The following is a 23689-nucleotide window of genomic DNA, read 5'->3' as shown; positions in this document are numbered from 1 at the left end:
GCCCCAGCAATCAGGGGTTAAGTCCTTTTCCGGCCCCCCATTCATAAAAAAAGGAGCGCGGCGCATGCGCGCGCGGGGTCTCTTGTGCCCACCCATTCATAGAATCGCGAACGGCGCGCGTGCGCACTGGAGCTCCCTTCCCTCCCATTCATAAAAAAGCCATTTTCCCAGGCAGGGGTTGCAACACCGCCGCGGAGGCAGCGAGAGGAGCTGACAGCGCGGAGCTGGCGCTGCGGAGCGCACGGAGCCCTGTCGGTTTCTCCCGCCGACGTCTGCGAGGACAGCAGCGTCTGACCCGCCCGGGTTCGGAGATTTATACAGGCGTGGAGCAATGCTTATGGCTCTGCGGCTTCTCAAAGTAAGTCCCTGGCCCGTTTCGGGATCCGAAACTGCCCCTCTCTGAACCGCGACGCGACTCCCCCACCGGCTGGGGCAAATGGTGCGCTATTTCTAGGCGCGCCTCAGTGTTCCTTTCCTCTCCCTGCGCCTCCTTGAGCCACTGCGGTGTGCCGCAGCTCCCTGACGCCCTCGGCTGGGCCGGCACGGCGCCGGGGGTGTTCACAGCCTGGCACCGGAGTTTCCGACCCCGGGGCATTGCCAAGCCCGGCTTCTCCACTCTGCGACTCAGGAAGCCCCGTGCGTGTCCCGGGAGTTTGCCTCTGGCCTGGTTTCTTTCCTCCTCCTGCCACCACCCGCCTCGAGCGCTGGAACGGGAGGCTCTGGGCTCGGTCAGGAGCCACCTCTTGGGTCCGGCGGGCACTCTTGCCCTGGGCGGCTTGCCCACCCCGGGCTCCGTGCCCACGGTGCCAGCTCTGCCCAGATCTCCCCAGCCCGCTGCAGCGGCCTATGCTCGACGTAGGTTTTTCTTTTTCCTTCAGAGCCGTGACAGACTGGGTTTTCTACCCTTCTGCCTACCCCTCGATGGGCAGGCAGCACGGGGTTGGCCCGGGACCGGGCATTTCTGCTCCCTCTCTTTGGCGAGGCAGTTCCTTGCCGTCTGACCTTTGCTCTGCTGTTGCATTTTATGCTGTGCAACTGCAAGGCAGTTGCCTTACCCCTCACCGGCCTCTGCAGGGCCAGAGGCTCCTCGGCCTCCTCGTGCCTCTCTTCTCAGGGCACCGAGCTGTGCCAGGCCCCGGGGCTGGGCCGCGCTGGGGCTGTGGTGGGGGCTGAAGGTGCGTTTACATAACGCCGGGCGTGTGGGAGCTGGAGGAAGAGGTTGCTTGCGTAGGAGAGATAAGGCTCCCGCTTTCCCTCCTTCCTTCGTGGTGGTACCAGGCTTGACATCACTGAGAAGAGAGAAAGATAGAGACGGTACGTTCTGAAAATTCTGAATCTCCAAGGCCACTAGGGCGAAGAAGGGGGGCGGGCAAAGGCGGGTCTGGGCAGTCAGGGTTGCTGGCGCTTGGCTTCATCACTGGGGCCAGAGCTGTGCCCAGCTCCCCCTCCATGCAGAAAGCATTTAGACAGTAGCTACTCTTGTGCAAGAAGACGATTTCTCAATTCTCTTTGATTGGGGCTGGGGGTTGCGGGCAGAGAAGAGGAGAGAGGCAAAAATGGTTGCATGGCTAGAGGGCTGAGCGATGGGCGTTGAAGCAAACTGGGCTGGAGGGGCCGGATGGGGAGCAGAGAGGAGAGCTGATGGCTGCCTCATTCAGCAGCTATGGATGGACATCCATATTGCCAAGGCTGGGTGAGGGCAGGAGGCTGTGCTGTGGCACACTGAGGTTCCAAGGATCCCCTCAAACATGGTTAGTGCCGAAAGGAAAAGTGTGGGTTCAGTGGGGTACCCAGATGCAGTGGGAATCTCCGCTTTCCGAATGTCTCCAAATCAGTGGCGTGATTTTCTCCAGTTTGGAGAGGGGCGGGAGCTGACCAAAGCTCTCCAGTCTTTCTGATGAGCCTCTGGGGAATACAAAGCTGGAAGGTGAAGGCCTAGTGCATTTAGGAAATACGGCCTTATCAATCTCTTAATAAGCTCAGTCTGGCTTGAGGCCCTACCCAATATTGCACTGGTGATTTCACAATGTTTAGAGTTCTCTGGATCTTCACACGAATGGAGCATAAACATCTGGAATTTTCAGTTTTTACTTCAGTGTGTGAGTGTGGGGTGGACTAGGAAATGGGAGGGCTGCAGTTGGCCCCTTTAGCTCTCAGTCTCAGCAGAAGGGTAGGTAAGACGTAGACCTATCTGGTGTGCAATTGAGTTAACTCCCTTTGCCAGTCCTTGGGAGCAACCTCCCTTGCAGCAGGCTTCAGGCAAACCCATTAAGGTGAGCAGTGCATACACTGACCAACTGAGATGCGTTTGCCCAGAACCTGGGGGGAGGGGGGCGCATTTGGATGGCAGATTTCTGAAATCTTGATGGACAAATGTTTGTCAGGTAAAGTGAGGAAGACTTTCATAAGGCATCTTTTATATTCCTTTTTTAGATTCTGAACCCAGGAGTCTTTCCCCTTTTTGTGAAGTGGAAATCCTCCTCATTCCCACGACCTTTTGCAGATTACCATCATTCTGAAATGGCAACACTTCCTCAAAGCTTTGGTTGGGTTTGGTGGGAGGAGACAGAACATAGATCAGAATGATTCCTAGCCAAAGCGGGACAGAAACTGGGGGCCGGTGATCATTTGGAGCTCACAGATGTCCTTTTTGTTTTAATCCTTTCAGAATAGATGGAGAGATGGAGGGAGCTCTTTGGAACTGTACCCTCTGTCCAGTTCATAGTCTTTACCTACCCCCCTCCCACTCTGATAACCCTGACCTAGCCTTAGCCCAGAGGTTTGGCTGACTTGAATAACAAATGAAGGCAGCCTTTCAAAGCGAAATTTAAAAGTGAGTGATTTAAAAATAAAGGGAGGAAAAAACACCCATTAACACCTCCAGAAGTGGCCCCCGACGTGTTTTGCTCTGAGGTTTAATACGTAGGGAGAACTCAAGGGACTTTTCTTCCGATTCTGAAGCTAAGTCCCTTGGTATGACCCTTGGTATGACGTCTGTTCCCCGGTGTGGGGGCCCCCTTGCATTTTTCTTTCCTCAGGACATCCTTTTGGGTAGGACTCCTCTTGTGTACCAAGAAGACTTGGAAAGGAGCCTCCTTTCTTTCATCAGAGAAGTTGCCTCTTAGAGAGTTAAGGCTTTTAATTTGGTTCTGAATACAGAGTGCCTGTCATCTCACCCCTAATGATTTAGAAGTTCCTTTGTGAGGAAAACTGAGGAGGATTCTTGCACAAACCTCTGAATTTAGGGATATAGTTGAAAATGTTGGAGTTGGGATGTAGACAAGAAAGTGTTCTTAAGGCTGGGGGAGGGGAAGAGTGGAAAGCTTCCGTCCCAGGGCCAACCTGGATCTCCCTGATAGACGGGAAAGCAGGGCCCCCACTGGGATATATTTTTGCTCTTTCAAAAGAGCCAAAGGAAGAGGTGATGAAGAGTAATATACAGAAAAGTGGATGAGTCCTACCAGACTCAGTTAGCGGCCAGGGCGGAGCAGATGAATGGGTAGGAAACCTGCTATGCTTGGGCCTTAGTCTCTCCATCTGCAGAGTGGGGGAGAAGAAACTGCCCTGGGGGGCTGTCCTGGGCTGTGCTCCTTATCACTACTGGGCACCTAGGACGAGGACCTTGTTGTAAGGGAGCCACAGCCTACACAGGAGGTGTGGGGTGTCGCATGATGTAAAAGGTGGGGTATTCTTGGCTCTCAGGGATCTGGGGCCACCCTACAGATCCGGACAGCTGACAAGGCTGGGGATGTATCCGGGATATGCGGTTGGGTTTAAGAGGCTCCACCATTCAGCTGCGATCATGATTGTTCTAGCCAAGGACAGTCCGTGGAGGAAGCAAGGGCGCTGGGGGAGGAGCACAGATGTGCGGGATCTAGTGGAGGAGGGAAGGGGCCCTTCTGAGGCAGGTGGCCATTTGCAGAAGAGTGGTTTCCCTTGTCCGGTAGTCTTTCTTTTTCTGGATGGGAGAAGGGGGTAGTCATCTCCTGCCCCATCCCAGGATTACGCTACAACCTATTTTTAGAGTCTATTATTAGAAATCTGTGGTGGAGGGTGGTGAGGTAAATGATCTCGGTGTCCGCGAGAGGAGGCCCTCCCTTGGGGTCTAGGTTTCTGGGCCCCTCCAAACCTCAGTGTGGGCCAGGGGTTCCCAAACTGCCGATGGCTAACAGGCTTCTAGCCCCATTCCTTTCTTGCTCTTGCCTTCTATTACACCTCTTTAAGGGAATATGAGCAGACAGTGATAAGGGGGTAATACAATGAAACCAACATCTGAAGCCAGCTAGGACAGCCCAGAGCCTAGGGCAGCCCCGAGCCGAGTACAGCAAGACTCTCTCCAGATCAACCCTGTGCTGGGCCTTGGGTGCTAAGCTGACTGGTTGAGGACATGGAGGAGGAGGAGGAGAGGGTTGGGAACTGCTAGCTGGTGCTGGGACAAAGGGATGAAAAAAGCAGCTGTTATCTTTTGTAATCTCTAATGGTTTGTGGCCAGAGGTGCACTCTCCTTAGTGCCGGTGCTGGAGAGGGATGGGGGAAACAGCAAGGCTCTCAGACAAATCCAACTGTGTAAATGCTTTGTTTTCCCACAGGGGCGGTTCTCAGCACAGATGCAGAGACTGTCTTCCCGAGTGGGGTATAGGGAAAGCAGGTCCCTGGCTTTCCTCACACCCCCCCCCCTCCCACACACACCTTTTAAAAGTCTTTTTGAAGCAGTAAGTCATTATTTGGCTGGAGTTTAATTAACTAAACTGGGATGTTGTCACAAAGAGCAAGTGGTAGTGGTGAGCGGACTCCCTGCAGCCTAGAGACCTTTTCTTCTGAACTGATAAAGGGGTAAGCAGCCTTCCTTGGGAGGACCTACTGAGACTGAATGGTGCAGAAATTGCCCATTCATTCAGAGCCTCTTGCCAGTCTGTCATTTGCTGACCTATAGTTTTCAAAGCACAACTGTCAGATTTTCCAAGTATTTCCCCACTCTTCTTCCCAGTAAGTCAAGAGTAAGGGGTGGATGGGTGGCGTGGGCATTTAACACACCTCTTGATTCTTTTTAGCCAGCCTGCTTTACAAGGTCTGCATCCTGATGCTCAGCCCCTCCCACAGGTACAAACGCTAAAGACCACCAAGTGGCAGAGACAGGACCTTGTGCTCTAGGCTCTTCCATATCCTGCTGATTCAATACTCTAGGACTCTCTTCTTGTTCCTCCTATTCTTTCCCTTCCACGCAGACCTGGACCAGAAAGCCCCACCCGAGAATGTGCCCTAGAGACTCTTCATTTAAGTTCAGCTGTGTATGAGGAAGGAGAGGGGATTCCCTCCCACTCCAGGGTGTCCTTTTAGAGACCATTCTGTGGTGAGACCCATCCGACTTGACCAAAAATAAAAATGAACACACTTTGTGAAGTAGCGGTATGTGAGATGACAGGAGAGATGGCAAAGAAAAGTCAAGTGGAAGCGAAGGTAACATGAGCTCTAAGCCTTCCTGTAATGACAGATTTCAAACCCCCAGCCTCCACTCGGAACAGAGAATTCCCTGAACTGGGGGCCAATCTGCTGTAACCCCTTTCTAGCTTCATTTCCCTGCAGGTTTGGTTAAGAGCCCACGGATGGCCTGATGAGGCTCCCAGAGGGCTAGTGGCAGACGGAGGAAGGGGAGTCTAGTAGAATTCATGGCTGTGAAAGTGATCGGTGCTTTCCTGCCTTTACGTGAATACCCAGCCTTAACTGTCAGTCAGGACTGTGGGGCTGACTCTGCAGGCTCTGGAGCCTCTTCCTAGGTGGGTTCGAATCTTGGCCTCATCACCTACCAGCATTATTCTTCATTTCTTCCTTGCAAAATGGGTGTTCTCCTCCAAGGTGATGGTGTGAGGATTAAATGAGAAAAGCACTGTGGGCTTAGCACAGAGAGCCTGACACGAAGATATGTGTCCTAAATATCTGCTTCTTCCACAATTATTATTATGCGAAGTTGTGAGTGGAGGGAAAAGTTTCCTCATGCTAATCCATAATAATGCCGCCTAAAACTTGATAGAGGTGCTTCTCTGGCTAAGTGGAGTGCTGGCTTTGTTTCTCTGTCCACAGTCTTCCAAAGAGCCTAAATGAGGCAAAGCCTCCTCTGTCCTATTTATATTATAAATCTCTTCCTTCCTTGCAGGGAAGCAGAGAGTACATATTAAACTGCACTTAAGTTCCGTCAGTATTGCTTAGACTGGAGGATGGGTGTGTCCCAGTGAGCAGAGATTGATCTTCTAAACCAACTGAGGGTTGGGGGGTGGGTTTTTTTGTTTTTTGTTGTTTTTTTTTTTTTTTGAGACTTCATTTAGCTATGCCGAGGGGTTATCAAACAGGCAGCTCGGGAAGTAGTTTTTCTTTGTCAGCCAAATGAATTCAGCCCTCCTGTGGAAGTCCCCGCTAATGGGGAGGTGAGACAATGAGGCTTGGGGAGGTTTTTGAGCAATGCAACCCTGAGCCAGCCACTGGTTTTTTGCTGAGCTGGTGGCCTGAAGGAATCCGACATCAGGGTTGTGACAGGGAAGATGCATTTTGGAGTATTCCTGCTAGAGCCATCTTGGATGTAGCATGTCCCGTGAGAGCTGAGTCATCGTGGACCGAACTCCCACCCCCGTGTCTGGCCCCAACTACAGGCCCAGATGTTGACAGCTACCCCTGGAGGGTGATGGGAGTCTGCGAATGCCAACATCCCCCATTGACTGCAGGCGCTGCGCCCACCCTGGCATCTTGGTGGGACTTTTCCATTAATGTGCCTTCTGATTCCAGGGCCTATCAAAATACCTGAGTATTGCCCGTGCCTTTTGCTTTATCCACAGAAAAATATGTGGCTGTTTCTAAGAACCCCAGGAATAGAACGGGGGAAAGAGGAGTGGATAATCTCTCCTCTTACTTTTTCCAACAGCATGGCAAGTCCCAGTCCTAGTCCTAAGAGACAAAAAGCCCAACCACATGGGATAGATAACACAGCCTTCACAATGCCACTGACAGTTTGGTTGGCAGGACCCTGGGTATTCATGACCTGAGCTTCTGGAATAAGGGAAATCAGGCTGTTTTTGTCTTGGGGGGGTATCTTGTCTGGCACCAGAGTCTTCTCTTGTGCCTCTGTCAACATTTTCCATTCTTATGCCCAGTCACACCTTTTCCTCCAGGCAAAGTCCAGTCTCTATGGTGTGGACCCAGGACTCCTAACCCTCTTCTGTCATCTCTAAACCCATTTCTAGAAGCAAGGCTTTGGAACCCCTGCAAAGAATAAGCGGACTAAGGTAGCATTCTCTGACGCTCTGCTGGGTGGTTGGCCTGATCCTTGGAAAAACTCTGGAAGAGATGGTTATTTGACATCCTCACCCCCACAGGAGGCAGCCTTGGGAAATGACCATTCTTGGTGGCAGACCTAGTGGACACTTAGGGCTAACTCTGCCACAGGGAAGTCTTCCATTTGAGGAAGACGCTCCCTTTTCCTTTCATCTGAAGGGAATGTGGACATAGGAGGCAGGTGTTGCCATTAGGAAGACTTTCTCCAACATGAGAAAAACTGCACAGAAATCCCAGCATCTTTTAAGTAGGTAGGGCCATGGGAGCAAAGCCAACAGTACATGACCTTTGCAAATGGGAAATATCTATTGACTGAACATTGACCCTTACAGAAAAGACTGTGCTTTTCTGCATTTGCGGTATAGAGGATATACAGACCAGAACCCTGTGGAGAAATTCCCTTTTATCTCCTTCATGAACTTTGCATCTAGAGCTAGCTCCCTTTAGACAGGTTAGGCAGCATCTGTGGAAGCCCTCTGCCAACAGTTTAATCATTTCTCATCAAATATTGTATAGCAGGGAACTATAATACTGAGTTGTCCTGAATGCCTTTTCCCCTCCATTCTTCCTCACTCTAGACATTGATACGTGTGAATGAGTCACCTGGGGCAAGGTGTCATTCTCCCGTGATTGGACTTTGGGGATGGGCACATCCCGTGTACCCAGTCTGGAACGGCAGGGGGTTAACTGGTGATGGAAACCTATCCACCACCTTCTTAGGCATCCTCTTTGAGGCCAGATGAACATAAGAGCAGAAGTGCAGGGTCAGCTCTCTGAAAGAGAACATCATTATTGGCATCATGAACAAGCATTTACTAAACCATACGTACCCTTAGCACACATTAATCCCAAGGTCTGTTCCCTTTTTTAAAGACGATTATCTTTCCCTTCTACCCGCACCTCGTTCTGTGTCACCCCCCCCCCCCCACCCACTGGTGGACTCTTCCCAGAGTATAATTCTCTTGGATTCCAAACCAGGTCCCCTTGGGCAGAGGTCTTGGCCTTCTGCTGCTATTTCTTTAAATTGATCTCCAGCCGAATTCCGAATGTAAAGGTCAGCAGGCGAGGAAATGGCACTTCTAATAGAAAACAATGTGCACTTTCTAAATTTGAACCAAGCCGTTTCCGCTCTTTGATTTAAGTGACTTCCTGGGGTTCCGTGTCAGGCACTGCAGTTGAATCTCTGGCCGGATTCCAACTTAAAATTGCACTCTCTCGGTGAAATTAGAAACTGATCCAGAGTTGGCTTAGCTATTCTAGTAAATAGCATTTAGGCTGAATGTTCGGCTCAGCACTTGGAAATGGGTGATGTGAGTGCCCCTCGAGAGGATTTCCCATCCAAGTTGTCAGGAGTGCACCTAGCCGGGGGTTATTGGCCACTGGAGGTTGCTGCTCTTTGAAGTGCTGGTAATAAGTTAATATCTTGGATGTGCAGGCATTGCATACAGCCCTTCTGTGACTATCTGGAATAAAGGCTTTTGTTTATCTAGCTGCCACACTCTGTGGGAGCACACAGGGGCATCTGTCTTGGTCATTACATCCTCAGCACAATGCTTGGCACACAGTCCTTTTGGGGTTCAGGAAATCTGCACTGTTGCTCTCTGGGGTGGTGACAGGTTACTGCCAGGCAAGATGCTAGGCACTGGATATGTGTTTTCCCAGTTATTCCTCATAAGAACCCATTTCACAGATGACAAAGCTAAGGGCATGGAGGTTACAGAACCTTATTTCTAGCATTGCTGCTAGGTAGGGGTGAGAATTCAAACTTGGATCTGATTCCAGAGTCTGTATCTATAACCACTGAACTATCTTAAAAACAGTGTATTTCACAGCAGTTCCAAGAATGAGATCGGATGGACTAGGTTTGAATTCCTGCTGAGTTCTGTTGATAGTTTTGTGTGCCTCTGGACAGTTACTTTGAACATTAGTTTTCTGTAACTAGAAAAGGGATATATAATAATGGAAGTCACATATTAGGGTGAAGAGTCCAGGACTGTGAAGAGTCAATGACCTGTTATATATATGGTGCTTAGGAGAGTGCCTGGCTCATAGTAAGTGATGACAGTGTTATTTTTACCACTTACTATTAATTGTTATTATTAATCATCTAAGCCTGGATGCTCAAAGAGTCCACTGAGGGAATCAGTTCCCATTTCATTTGGACTCCCAAGAACCTGATTGGGGGTGGGGGTATTAACAGGCCAAGTACTTATGCCTGGAATCCACTCTCTCTTCCTTTTCCCCACCTCCCACCTAGGGCCCCTAGAAGCCTGTTCCTCAGCACAGTCCAGGACCTCCAGCCCCATGGAGCCCCCGATCCCACAGAGCGTCCCCTTGACTCCCAGCTCAGTCATGGTCCAGCCCCTACTTGACAGCCGTATGCCCCACGGCCGCCTCCAACACCCACTCACCATCCTCCCCATCGACCAGATGAAGACCAGCCACGTGGAAAACGACTACATAGACAACCCCGGCCTGGTGCCCCCAATGGGCCCCAAGCGGACCCGCGGTGGGGCCCCAGAGCTGGCCCCAACGCCCGCCCGCTGTGACCAGGATGTCACCCACCACTGGATCTCCTTCAGCGGGCGCCCCAGCTCCGTGAGCAGCAGCAGCAGCACGTCCTCTGACCAGCGTCTCTTAGACCACATGGCACCACCGCCCGTGGCTGACCAGGCCTCCCCAAGGGCTGTGCGCATCCAGCCCAAGGCCGTCCACTGCAAGCCACTGGACCTCAAGGGCCCCGCAGTCCCACCAGAGCTGGACAAGCACTTCTTGCTGTGCGAGGCCTGTGGGAAGTGTAAGTGCAAGGAGTGTGCCTCGCCCCGGACACTGCCCTCCTGCTGGGTCTGCAACCAGGAGTGCCTGTGCTCCGCCCAGACCCTGGTCAACTATGGCACCTGCATGTGCCTGGTGCAAGGCGTCTTCTACCACTGCACCAACGAGGACGACGAGGGCTCCTGCGCCGACCACCCCTGCTCCTGCTCCCACTCAAACTGCTGCGCCCGCTGGTCCTTCATGGGCGCCCTGTCCCTGGTGCTGCCATGCCTGCTCTGCTACCTGCCTGCCACCGGCTGTGTGAAGCTGGCCCAGCGCGGCTACGACCGCCTGTGCCGCCCGGGATGCCGCTGCAAGCACACGAACAGCGTCATCTGCAAGGCGGCTGCTGGGGATGCCAAGGCCAGCAGACCCGACAAGTCCTTCTGACGCTGTGGGTCAAAGCCCCCGTGCTGCTACCCCTGGAACTTGGTTCCCTTCTGACACCTGAGACGACCACAGCAAGGCCAGAGGTTTTAGCGTCCTGAGGCTGACCTTGTTGGTCTGCCCACTCCCCATCCTCCGCTTCTGAAGAAATGGAGACCACCATCGCCCACCCTCTCTTCCCCAGAAGGAAGGAGGAGTACTTTGGGTTTTTTTTTTCCCAGGGTCCTGGAACTGTGTCAGACAGTGGCAGGGGCGTGGTGTGGCTGTGGGGCGGAGGGTGGGGGTTCTTTTTCAGAAGACGGAACACAGATGTGGACACATATCCGGAAGTTGCAGCTGCTTGAATGCCTTCCCAGCTCCTCCTCCTCCTCCTCCCTCTCCCCCTGCTCTTCCCTTCTCTTTGGCTGCCTGGGAGGAATCATTTACTGAGTGGCCAGGGGACCTCGGAAGAAGACCCTTGGAGCCCTGACTTTCATACTTCTCCCCCAGCCCCACCCCAGTTTGCCCCAGCACCTTGGGGAAGGTGGAGAAGACCCTGGCAATCCCTGTTGTATATACTTGGGAGCCCCCTGAGAGCCAGTAAGTCCAGGCCTCCTCCCTCGCTCTGTCTCCCTGGAGACGCAGATGGACGTAGGAGCCACTGCACAGTGCTTTCCTCCCCTCCGGCTTCATCACTAACTCTTGGGGGTGTTCTGCTCATAACACCGTCCTTCGGTTCTTACAGAGTCACAGACTCACCTGCCACTATGTGTCCCATGTTCTCTCTACCCGGATCCTTTCCAGAAATTCCACGGGTAGAGAAGGCCAGGGCGGCACATGCGAGACCAAATATCATTTTGCCAATGAGTCTGAGGCTGTGGTCTCTGGATCCAGTCATTATGTTTTTATAGAACAATTAAACCAGATGCTATAACGGTGTTTTAAAGAAAAATAATAATAAAACACTTTGCTTCCTTTTGGGCCACCCCCAGGAAGGGCTGATTTCAAAATCTGGGGGGCGAGCAACCTCAAGGAACACAAGCCCCCTTCCCACCAAGAAGAGGATTTTCACAGCAAAGAAGAGAGGCAGCACCTCCCATTGGCGGAGCGACAGTAGTGCCGAGCTGGGTGTGGGTTCCTTCTCTTCTGATTCTGCTGCTTGCTGTCCTAGCCTTTTGTGTACGGTGATGTGTCTGTATCTTTAATGTAAATAGACAGATGGTGATAAAAGAGTCTATTTTAGTGTTAGGAAGCCCTGGTGGGGGAGTAAGAAGAGCAAAGGGGGGGGTTTCCAGGGGCTTCTTGGGGGATTGAGCCCTGCTTCTGTGTGTGGCCACACCACCCCCTCCCAACAGCCCCCAAAGACATAGCAACTCTCTCAAGGTGCTACAGGACTCAGCGCAGCACGTCCAGTGGGTAGGTACTTGTTGCATGCAAAAGCTATATTGTGTCTGGTCCTTCTTCCCCAGCTGTTGTGCGGGGGTTTTTTTTGCTTTGTGTGATATTTTGTGTGTCCTTCCGCCCCCATGAGAGGAAATGGCCTGGGTTCGAAAAGCTACCCCAGGTGAAAGTGGAAGTGCGTTAGGCAGAGCGTGTGCTGCATTTCCAGTATGTTCTGTAGGAACAGAACCACCTCCTGGATGGAGGCGAGGAGGCAGGTAGCTGTGATTAGCAAGCACCCACTGCTTCTCAAGGACTTTTTTTTTCCTTCTTGAAGACTAGTAGTAACATCTTGATTTAGAATAAGTTAATCGTAACTGTAGGTATTTATTGATTGGAGGAAAGGAGGGGAGGGTCTTATTATTTTAGGCTTTATTTATATAACATTTGCTAGCTTGTAAAAAGTATGAAATACTGCATCTGCATTTTCTAAGGCTGATTCATGTAGCTACCCTTGCCACAGTCGTGATGGATGTATGGGTGTTCTTGCACAAATAGGAGGGAATGGTAGGAAGGAAAAACACATTCAGCCAACCACTTCTACTAATTGAATGTATCAGATGTGTACTGAAGAGACTGGAGATGTTTTCCTCAGAATAGGTGTGCAGAGGTTAACCCCACAACGGAAGGGCACGCATCCATTCTTGGTGAGGCCTCAAAACTTTTCCCAGGGTCCTTCTCTCAAATAGCTCCATGGGGAACTTGACCAAATTGCACTTTGGTGATCTTGGTGTTGTACACACCCATTCTGTGGAGAACTGATTTACATAAGCTGTGTATACACACACACACACACACACACACACACACACGTACTATATCTACACAGACCCTGTTTCCTGGCAAACAGCCTCCTAACCCTTGATGTACCCTGACTTTTTGTGTACATAGTTGTAAACACGCATTTTTCTCGTTTTCGATTTTTTTTTTTTTTTTTTGCTTCCCTGTTTTGTCTTGTTCTTTTAGTTTGCATTTCACCTGCCAGGTGGATGTGTGCCGAGCTCCCAGGGTCCCCTGTGCTCAGTGGTAAAGGAAAGCCATGAAGCAGCCCCTGCTCCGTTGCAGGGCAAGCCCTCGGCATGTTTTTCTCGGCTTTTGGCAAAACAAATCAAAACCGGCTCGCCCAGGGGCCAGTCAAGGCCCACTGAGGAAAACATTTTGGTGGGTGCTGCTTCCGGCTGTTACTGTCACCAATGGCTTGCTTGGCTGGATTGTGCCTCGTCTTGACCTTTTTTGAGAAGAGCCAGCTGGTTCCCACTTCTGTTCAGCCTGGGGTGGGTGGTGGTTCTGCATGCAGCTGGGGGTGGGGTCCACAATCGTGGGTCCGAGACAGGTCCTGGTTGGCCTTGGCTATTCCTGCCCTGAGGGTGGGTCTGAAGGCCCAACACTCCAAGAAGTACCCTGGGAAACTGGCTCTACGACAGCAAAACCCTTCCGGATGGACAGTGGGGTACAACAAAGGCTGCTTCTCTCCGTCCTCAGCTGGAAGGAGGTGAAGACCAATCCCTGCTGTTGGCATGGGTCCCTTCAACAACAGAAACGGAAGACCTTCGTGTGACAGGACTAGTCCTTTCAGCGCTGTGGAGTCTGCGTGGGTCCCCAATGCACATCGAGTGTGCCCTAGTTGGATAATGACGTGCCCAGTGTCACATGACATGGGAAGTATTGGTTGGAACCAAACACCCAGATTCTGCCACCTCGAAGCTCCATGCTCTCCCCCACTGCCCCAGGAGAGGTCTGATGGAGTGTGGGCTGCACAACTTTGCACTGTACAATTCACTAGGGCGTCTCACAAGCTTCACCGGCCTTCTGGTTCATGCCTTCGGTAAGCATTTTCATGCCCTCTGCTTACTGTGACAGTTGATGACAAACCTTGCGCTGCCATTTTTCGCTGTGGGTAACTCCCCTGTGGTGTCTACCTTGCTTTCTCTTCTCACTGCCCCACAGTTTGGTTTCATGTTACAAACAGAAAAGCTGTTCAAGGTTCCCACCCCACCACATTTTTCATTTTCCCTCTTCATTGTAGCCCCTTCTCACCCCACAACAGAAGTTACCACAGAACGTTTCCCTTTGTATAGAATATTTATTTTGAAGCTCTATTTTAATAGTATTTATTTTAGAAAGTCTACTATTGTAAGAGTTCTTCTGTTTGTGAAGAAAAAAAAAACAAGTTAAAAAACTGAATGTACTGATCTAGAAAATATATATAAATATATATTGTTAAATATACTGCCGCTTCTCATGTGTTTGTGTGTTCACACCCCCAACATCCTCACCCAGGAAGACCCCGAGCTTGTCCAAAACACTCCCCAAATGGAAGTGTGTACCCGAGCTCTGGCAGGGTGAAGGGGCAGAGGGAGGGAGCTCCTGGTGCCAGAACGTCCCTTGCTCATTTCTTGGGCTGAATTCTGCCAGATGCTGCTCAATCTTCCTCCCTTACTGTGTAGGAGTGTATTTGGAATCCACAGATGACAAAACTCAAATGGGGAAACAGCAGAAGTGGGAAAGGGTCCTCTGACCTGCCCAGTTCACAAAAATTCTGCAACTCTTTCCTTTTGGAAAACGCTTGGTGGTTTCCTTATTACCACCAGATTAGTGGCTATTGTATAAAAGCGGTTCCTTGGACTTCTGAAGGCTCCCATCTACTGAATACCTTGGCTTTGCCCTTCTAATGTACCTGCCACCTGTTTCCTCTGCCCCACCCCCTTCCAAACTTGGTAGATACCTGGCCACTTCTCAGTTTAGGTACCTGGAGTAGCTTTTTTATGTTGAACATGTGAACACCTTCCTCTTGTTTTATGAAAGCCAAGGAATTGAGTGATTTCTGTTGCTGTGAGGCACACAAAGTCCAGGGGGATGGAAGGAGAGAAGATGAGCCCCGGGTCCAGGTCTTGTTTCCTCTGAGGTTGTCAATTACCGGCATCTTCTAATTCTTTGTTCAAGCCTCAGGTTCCTCTTTGAGATATCCAAGCCCATTCCAGGGATCCCCTGGTTAGTGCCTAAGAGAGCACAGAGGATGTTCATACTCATTGTGGTCCTGTCTGCTCTAGAACTTTCATAAAGATAGGCTCCAGACTCCTGGCTAGACCATGGGGCCTGTCCCGTTCCCAAATGACGGACAAAGGAATTTGTGCTCTGAAGCCTTCCTGTGCTGACCAGGTAAGTGTCCCATTGCAGATGCTTTTCTTTTTAATCACCTCAGTCCCGACTGCTGTATACTAGCCTTTCTTTCAGTCTTGGATTTCCTGACGCTTGGCCTGCCCCTGGTTTTATGTTGTTCCTAGTGTTCGGAGATTAAAAATAAAAATCTACACAGGGTGTTGGGTGCTTAGAATCTCCCCAATCCAAATGCTGTTTGAATGAACAAGCGCTTGCATTTTAAAAACTGCTGTCCAGAGAACTTGCTTCCCCGTCTTTTCCTTACTGCTTATGAAATGGCTTTGGGTAATAATAATGGTGAGCATTTGCTGAATGGTGTCTTTTTGCCAGGAATTGAACAATACATGGCAGGCACCGTTGTCAGTTACCTCTCAGGGGCGCAGAGCTGAGGTTCAAGATGTGGTTGTGTGCCCAACATGTTTAGGGGTGGATGGGGAAAACGGGGAGTTGAGAGTTTAGGGCTCAATTTGGGTCAGAAGCCGAGGATAGACTAGATAGACCCTGGTGAATGGATTTTAAAATAAGGGGGAATAAGCAGAATCTCTACTACCCTCTCCATGCCGATAACCACATACTTCTAAGAGGGTGCTCATTCCACCTAGAGGGGGAGGGTTGGTACCGGATCTGGGGGCAAGAAAACCGGATCCGCACCCCCTGGCAACTCTAGTCTGGCCAGGAAGCCCCAAGCTGCACCCGCAGTTCCCCAGCTGCCCCTTCCCGCCTGCTGCACCCATACCTCAAAATGAGCTCCACTTCCCGAAGTGTATTTGTGAGGTAATCGGATGAACCCGGGCAGACCACTCCATGCTGGAGGTGTGTGCCGGATGAAAGCGGGGAGGACATTTTTAGGAGCCTGAAGTTTGTTCATCAGAACTTTAATAAAACAATATGTCCATGGCCTAGGGCAGGTATAATTTTCATAATTTATGGGTCTCTGAGACAGGAAGAGCTCAGGGTTTTATTGTGTTTTGCGCGATAAATGGCATTCCAATTGTCTACATGATGTTCCTTAAGGACTCTTGTCTGGCAGGCACACAGGCCTTCTGGAGCCCACCTGGGCCTTGAGGCCCGAGGCAAGGGATAATTATGAATACATCTGTATCTGTTAAGCAGGAGATGATTGACAAACTCCCTCTTGTTTCCTTCTGTCATTGGAAGACACTTCCTATGCTGACACCTCCGTTAACGTTTAACTGTTGCAAGATTGGGAACCCTCCCTGTTCCCTTCCTCTCCACCTTCCCCTTTGGATCTGGCTCTTTCCTTCCTGTACCTGAAGAGACTCAGGCAAACTTCTGACTGGTTCCTCTCCCTGGGCTTGGTGAGAGGGGTGGTGTCAGAGTCTGAACAAAAAAATTCACCATCTATAAAGCAAGTTAATGGAGCTCCAGATGGTACTCTAATCGAGACCAGTAGTTGGAACACCTGCAGTCTTCTGGAAAGCCTGCACAAGGTAGTAAGTCAGGTGGCCTTCTGACATCATTATAAAAGTTGCTGCTTCTGAGCAAAGATGCTGCATTATCATCTGTGATCTTGAAAATAATCACGTGAGGTGGATACCGTCAGTCCATTTTATAGATGAGAAAACTGAGGCAAGTCATTTGCCTAAGGCTACAGAGCTGATGGTGGTGGGCATTCCTCCAGAGCCTGTGCACTGCACGCTCAGGTCTTATTCTAACTTCCAAACCCAACCCAAATAGTACCTCCCCTGAGATGCTTTCCTGTGTCCCCAGAAAGGTTTCCTTCCATTAGTGCTTCTGTACCAGTTGGCAGAGCAGGTGTCTCACCAAGATGACACAGACTAATTGAGAAGAGATTTGAACCCAGGTCTAACCACAGTAACACACCACATATAAAATATTGAGGCCACACCTCCAAACTGATCTTACCACACGACCTGACAACAACCCTCCTGACGTTGCTCCTGGTCCGCACGCCATCAGCAGAGGAAGTGCGTCCTCAGACAATGGAATTATATGGGCTGTGGTGGCCAGGGACAAGAACCCGAGAGAGCAGAGACGGGGCTGTAAGCTGCCCCTTATAATTCACAAGTGCGGTCTGGGTGGACGGGGCAGCGCACCTGCATGGGGGAAGCACACACAGGGTGCAGGGCACAGGCCGCTCCTGTGCATGCCCAAGAGCAAAGGCACATTCCTCTTTGTGCCGGTGCTGGAGTAGATGGATGGGGCACAGACCAAAGCCAAAGCAGGCAGGGTGGAGGTGGGGAGCGGCAAGGGTAAGGGGGTCCCCATGTTAGAAGCAGTGCTCCCAATCCCCCGGGCTGATTGACTGGTTTCCAAGCAATGCTCCAGCCAGCCCTGGACTTGTAGTTGCTGGATCTAATCCGATTAGACAACTAGTATCCATCCAGGCAGAGCTAGTTCCCAGAGTGGGCACGAGCCCTGGGGCCACCCACACAGCCACTACTCTCAGGGCAGTGTGAAAAGAGCACTGAAGCTTATGGTCCCAACTGCCCAGGTCCCTGCCCTGTCGTCTCCACTAGTATAATCTCAGCAGAATCCTTGACCTTCTAGTAACAGCTGAAGGAGAGATAGTGGCTGTGTACAACACTGATAAGTGCTGTTCCTACTATCAGGGATCAAAACGGGGCCCACGTGGGACACCAGGGAAGAGGAATTTAGCTCTCTTCTGAGCCTGAGTTTCTCCATCTTATGGCGGCAGCGTGGACCATGGAGGCAGGAAATCATTCACTGCTGGTCCACAGTGTTTTTGAAAATTGTTGGTTATTGTCATTTGAAAAATAAGACGTTCCCAAACCCAGATATAAAGCTTCTCTTGAGACAGTAAAAATTGCTGCACCTCCAAGCCCTCATTCCCCGTGGTGGGCAGTTGGCCAGAGCAGAAAGCCAAGTGCCCCGTGCAAACTGGGCAGGGTCCCGGGGCCCTCCTACAGCATCCCCTGCCCTTCCACTGCCCAGCTCCCCTAAGTGGCCTGCCTGCTGGCATGGATCATGTTTGTGATCATGGGCTGTGATGTCCCTTAGTCCTGCCTGCTTCTCTTTTTATATTACCTGCCTGGCTCTCCACTCCTGATGCTGGCTGGTGTCTAATCTGACTCGTTTTCTTGGGCACTCTAACTTAATCATGATATCCTAAATCCCATCCAGAGGCTTCCTAAGGCTGTCCACCCCTGCAGGCATATCACTCAGATACAGGTAGCAGAGTCCTAATCCCAGAAAAGACATCTAAGGTCATGGAGGGCAACAGTTCTTAGCCCAGAATTTGGGAGGGGGTGGTTAAGGGAGCCCTTGACATTGTTAGATACATTTCTTTCTTTTTTTTTTTTTTTTAGTCTATTTTTGAGAGAGAGTCAGAGCACGGTCGGGGGGGGGGGGGGGGGGACAGAGAGAGAGGGAGACACACAATCTGAAAAGGCTCCAAGCTCTGAGCTGTCAGCCTGATGCAGGGCTCAAACCCATGAACCGTGAGATCACGAACTGAGCCCAAGCCAGGTGCTTAACTGACTGAGCCACCCGGGTGCCCCTGTTAGATACATTTCTGTATGTTTGTGCTTTCCAGTCTCAGAGGGGCATGTGCTAGCTCCAAGTGTTAGAAATCCCGAGTCCAACCCATTCCCCTCTGTTTTACGTATGAGGGTGTGGGATCCAAAGAGCAGCTTGTCCCGGGTCACACAACAGGTTAGCTGTAAAGTGAGGAACTGGAGCCAGGTACAAACTGTTTTCTTTCTAGGAAAACAGTTCATGGGGTTTTTTGGGGTTTTTTTGTGTGTGTGGGGGGGGGGAGGTTTTCCTTAGTTTATGGTTTTTAACCATTCATCAGCCAATCTACAGTATCTCCTTCAAAATTTCCCCCCAAAGTGACCTCAACTGTAAGGATACCATCAGTACTCCCCTCCTCAAGTCTCCCCCTGACTCTTCTCTGATTGTTACTTGGTTCTTCTGCAGTATGCAGCGGGCTGAGGGCCTGTTTCCTTGCCCGCAGCAGGCCTTGTGAACTAGAGGGTGGGTTCTGTGACAGTGGGGAGCTTGGCCTCTTCGCTCCGTGATTTCGGTGCTGCCTGGCCTTGGTCGCAGCACACACAGAAACTGGCCACTCAGGTAAACCTAAAGGGTCTCTTGTCAGTGACGGGCAGGGGCCCTGGAGTCCAGAGGCTCTGTCCTCCCCAAGCTATGCCCACTGCCCTGAGCATCTGGGGGATCAGTATTTCAGTACACCCCACATCCAGTGGAAAGCTGCCAGCACAGCACCTGGCGTATGAGGGGCAGTCAATAAATATCGGTCGAATGTAGTAATCAACTAATGATGTACCAAGAGGAGAGTAAAAAATAAGTGCACGAGTGGCCACGGACTTGTTTCTGCCCTAAATCTGGCCGCAGGAGGATACAGCATTTCCACTAAACATTGATACTGATACAAATAATAAGACCAGCGTCCATTTTATACAGCTGACCGTTGAGTATTTACCATGCGCCTAGCACATGCCAATCAACTGCCTTTTTTTCCTTTATTCCTCACTCTGTATTCATACTTTTATTTCCCCCCACTTTACAGATGAAGAAACTGAGGCTCTAGAAAGTGAAGTCATGTGCCCAATGTCACACGGGCCTTACTCCCGAGCCCCAGCTTTCCTACTCGTGTGCCCACCCATGGACGCTGGGAAGAGGCATCAGGGGGGTGTCTGGGCCACCCGGTGGGGACAGTTGGCGTGATGCAAGAGGCTGAGCCCTAGCTGCAAAGGGGCAGCCCTCCCTGCAGGGCTGTAGAAGCCCTCACAGACTGTGAAAATACCTGGGGCCAGCAGTTTGCAAAAGTGAATCTGGCAAATCTCCCACTCTGAGATCCCCTCACCACTTGCCTGGGAAAGAATATTCCCAAAGAGAAAAACAAGGAAGCCAGTTTAGGAACTAATGCCATTTGGTTCCTCTGGCCCTTCTAGAACAAGTATAGTCACCACAAGTGTTTGTTCAGGGTCAGTTCCTAGACCGAACATTTACTACTGAGACCAGGCAATTAGAAGTAAAAGCATTATTGATCAGCTTCGCGAAAAAGAATCAAGGTGGTACTTAATTTTTTGAAAAATGTTTTAAAGAGTCAAATATGGTTTTTTTTAAATAACATGACTTGCAAAATGGAAAGCAACAGAAAAAAGTAAAACTCCACCATATTCCCAGTTTCAGTTTGACTTTTTGGAGTAGAGTGTTCATTCTTTTGACAAATAATATGCACTGTCCTTCACCTTCAAACCGTGTATGGGATCACACTCAGAACACTGCTCCATATGACACACGACACACATGGTCTTCCTTCCCTATCCCTACAGCTCCACTTTCTCCTTTTTCATAGGTGGTATTGCGTGGCATTTCATTTTATAGCCTGACCACTCCTGTTTCCACCTCTTCTTGGGATAGCTTTGCTCTCTGCACCCAGCCACAAACCTCACCTGGACCACAGGACACACACCCTCTGCCTGCCCTGCCCAAGATAGCCAGGGATCAGACACAGGAGCCCTGTCAGCCCATGAGAGAGAGAGAGAGAGAGAGAGAGAGAGAGAGAGAGAGTGTGTGTGTGTGTGTGTGTGTGTGTGTGTGTGTGTGTGTGTATAGAAGGTTTCACAGGGTGGGGCTGCATGCAGGGCAGCCTGAGGACCTACCAAGTAGTACATCGCTGTGTTGGGACAAAATCCTAGATTGTATGCCATTCTCCTTAAAGAAGACCATTACAATAAACAGGAGGGCACATGACATACACAGTTTTCACTGGGCCATCAGCTCCAGGTCTGTACCTCTCGGAGAAGTGTATTACACAGTGACCATCATTTATTTACCCAATCCTTTCTTGTCACTCCCCTTCTTACAATCCTCCAGTTTCTCCCTCCCCTTGAGTGTGAACTGGATTAGGTGACTTGCTTCCAAAGAACATAGAAAAGTGACAACAGTAACTTCACAGTGGAGAGATCTGGCAGACGCCACCCTGACCAAGTGATCAGTTAAACATCACCAGTAATAAGTCACACTGACATCATATACTCCCTGAAATAGTGTGACAAGAAGCCCAGATCACCTCTCCTGTACTTCCCCCCCAAATTCACAGCCTTAGTGGAATCATGAGAAAACAGTGGACAAACCCAAATTGAAAGACATTCTTCAAAATACCTGACTCATACTCTCCAAAAGTGTCAAGGCAATGAACATCAACACTGAGAAATTGTCACTTACTAGGCAAGACTGAAGACACATGACACCTAAATACAACATGGTGGGAAAACGACAAAATGTGAATAAAATCCATATAGTGGTATAATCTCCTAGTGTTCATTTCCCAGCTTTGGTCAATATACTATGGTTCTCAAAGATGTTAACTTTAGGGGAAGCTAAGTGAACAATATGGGGAATTTCCTGTACTATCTTTACAACTCTTCCATAAATCTAAAATTATTTCAAAATAAAAAGGGTTTTGGGGCACCTGGGTGGCTCAATTGGCTAAGCATTGGACTTCAGCTCAGGCCATGATCTCACAATTCATGAGTTCGAGCCCCGCATCGGGATCTGTGCTGACAGCTCAGAGCCTGGAGCCTGCTTCAGATTCTGTGTGTGTGTGTCTCTCTCTCTGCCCCTTGCCCACCCATCAAAAATAAACATTAAAAAATTTTTTAATAAAGGTTTTTTTAATAAATAATTTTAAAAAATCTTCAGCTTCTTCCCATTGAACTTAGAACAAAAATCCAACTCCTTTCCAAAGTCTACATACAGTGCCCCAAGTTTCTTTCAGAAATAATCCCTTTGCCATGTAATTAGGCGGAAAGGAATTCTATTCATAGATAACCCCTGAGGAGTATCATGAAATCACATCAGCCCCACTCTCTTCCAGGGGCTGCATCCTCAAGGACATGTGGTCCTGAGACAACCAATGGGCCGCAAGGAGAAAACTGGGGGATCTGGGGAGTTTCTTTATTCATAAAAGGAGACACAGGAAGAAAAGAACACAACGTAGTGTCTTTGTGACTCTAGAACTGAGATCTTAGTGCCATGAAGGTAACTGGTCTGAGGTTAAGGGCCAGAGGCTGGATGGCCGAGGGAAAATGGAAAGAACCTATAACCTCGGTGACACTGCTGGGCTGCTAAATACCCGATTCTGCAGTCATTCTACCTGCAGACAAATTGTACATGAAGAAACACACCTTTCTCTTAATTCAAGCCAGTGTGAGCTGGGTAATTTTCAGGACTTGTAGTCAAAGGCATCCTAGCCAACAGAGCTGCTATGTTTTCTACTTCTTTAGAAGACTGGCATTTAAAAATATCACGAGTTTGGGAGGGGTCTTAAGTCATCCTCACTACAAATCCTCTTAACAACTAGGTAAGTACAACCTTCCAAGGTTTTCAACCCTTTCTGAGATTTTCCTTGGAACTAATGCTACCATGTCATGTCTTTTTTTTCTGAAGGTGTTTTTTTCTTACATAATCTCTACCCCCAGTGTGGGGCTCGAACCCACAACCCTGAGATCAAGAGTCACACACTCTACCAACTGAGCCAGCCAGGTGCCCCTACCACACCATGTCTTAAATCAGCCAGTGACTTGTGTAGAGGGCTATGTCCAGCTCCATACAGTCATGTGCAGCATTCAGAGTTTGGCTATGAGACTGCCTCTGGGCAGTAGCTAAATCACCCCCACGTGGAAGAATAACAAATGTGGAAGGAGTGCTCTAGTTTTTCATACTGTGCCCTATTAGTTGATTTAACATCCCCCCTTTTCAAGATGGGGAGACCTACAATTCCTAAAATCTTCCAAAGCAGATTACATAGAATGTTGTCTCTAAAATCAAAGTCATGTTTTCCTTGTAATTCCAGGAAGGAAGGGGGAAGTCAGATCTTAAATAAATCCCGAATTAGAAACAGTCTTTTCCCCCTCGTCCGCTGAAGCTACACAGCCCGACAAGTCTTTCTCTTGTGGACTTCCAGGCTGGATCACCGCCAAAAATGTGAGCAAGAATTTGGCCCATTGTTACTTTAAATATCCTGTGTCGCAGGCCATCTAGGAATGTCTAAGTATGGGAATTTTCCTTCTGAGGTCTGGGATGTAGATATAAATAACCCGTTTGTTAGATTCTGTCTCCATCCTGCCTCCCCTGGCTTCGGTGGTATGATTAAGCCAGCCGTGTCAAGAACGCTTACCAGCCCGCTTGGGGTGAGGCGGGCAGCGCAGAGCGGCAGGTGGATGCTTCTCCCCTGCTCTCCAACAATAATTTCTCCCTGCCGGGTCAGGCGAGCCGGGGAAGAACGGCTTCCAAAGCTGCCCCAAACTTGCCCTGAAAACGCTGCCTTGGGAGATGGTGGTTTAGGGTGACCCGGCGTTGCCTTTCTAACCCCATGTTGAAGTGTGGAGAGCTCGTGCTTTTGCTAGGGGAGAAAGAGAGTTTTACTCCTGTCCTTCTGGCCACTTCTTTCCATAAAAGCATCGGCTGGAGTCAGACTTCCTCATGTGTCTGTCACTGGTAGACGCAGTTTGTAGCTGCTTCTCTCCTTCCAGCTCTAACTTTCCCAAGTTTCTCTGGCCTTGGGGTTACAACTAAATCAAACAAGCCTGCAGGCAGGACCCCATTTCTCTCAGAGGCA

At 50.0% G+C, this 23689-nt stretch overlaps 1 protein-coding gene and 1 non-coding gene across 2 annotated transcripts; one reads left to right on the top strand and one right to left on the bottom strand.

Annotated features, from left to right (window-relative positions):
• Positions 1-202: 202 nt before the first annotated feature.
• Positions 203-10736, top strand: SPRY4 (sprouty RTK signaling antagonist 4). Its single transcript, XM_029941318.1, has 2 exons — positions 203-358; positions 9578-10736. The coding sequence occupies exon 2, from the start codon at positions 9625-9627 to the stop codon at positions 10522-10524; it is 900 nt and encodes a 299-aa protein (XP_029797178.1). The 5' UTR covers positions 203-358; positions 9578-9624; the 3' UTR covers positions 10525-10736.
• An 11807-nt stretch (positions 10737-22543) lies between these two features.
• On the bottom strand, positions 22544-22616 carry TRNAK-CUU. Its single transcript has one exon. It is a non-coding gene; the product is annotated as a tRNA-Lys (tRNA).
• Positions 22617-23689: the final 1073 nt, after the last annotated feature.

The sequence above is a fragment of the Suricata suricatta genome, chromosome 6, assembly GCF_006229205.1.
Source record: "Suricata suricatta isolate VVHF042 chromosome 6, meerkat_22Aug2017_6uvM2_HiC, whole genome shotgun sequence".
Classification (NCBI taxonomy): Eukaryota; Metazoa; Chordata; class Mammalia; order Carnivora; family Herpestidae; genus Suricata; species Suricata suricatta.
Note: the sequence above shows the minus strand (reverse complement) of the source record. Positions and strands in the feature narration are given on the sequence as shown.

Coding starts and splice junctions, on each gene's coding strand:
- SPRY4 (XM_029941318.1), top strand. CDS start 9,625: ATGGAGCCCCCGATCCCACAGAGCGTCCCCTTGACTCCCAGCTCAGTC.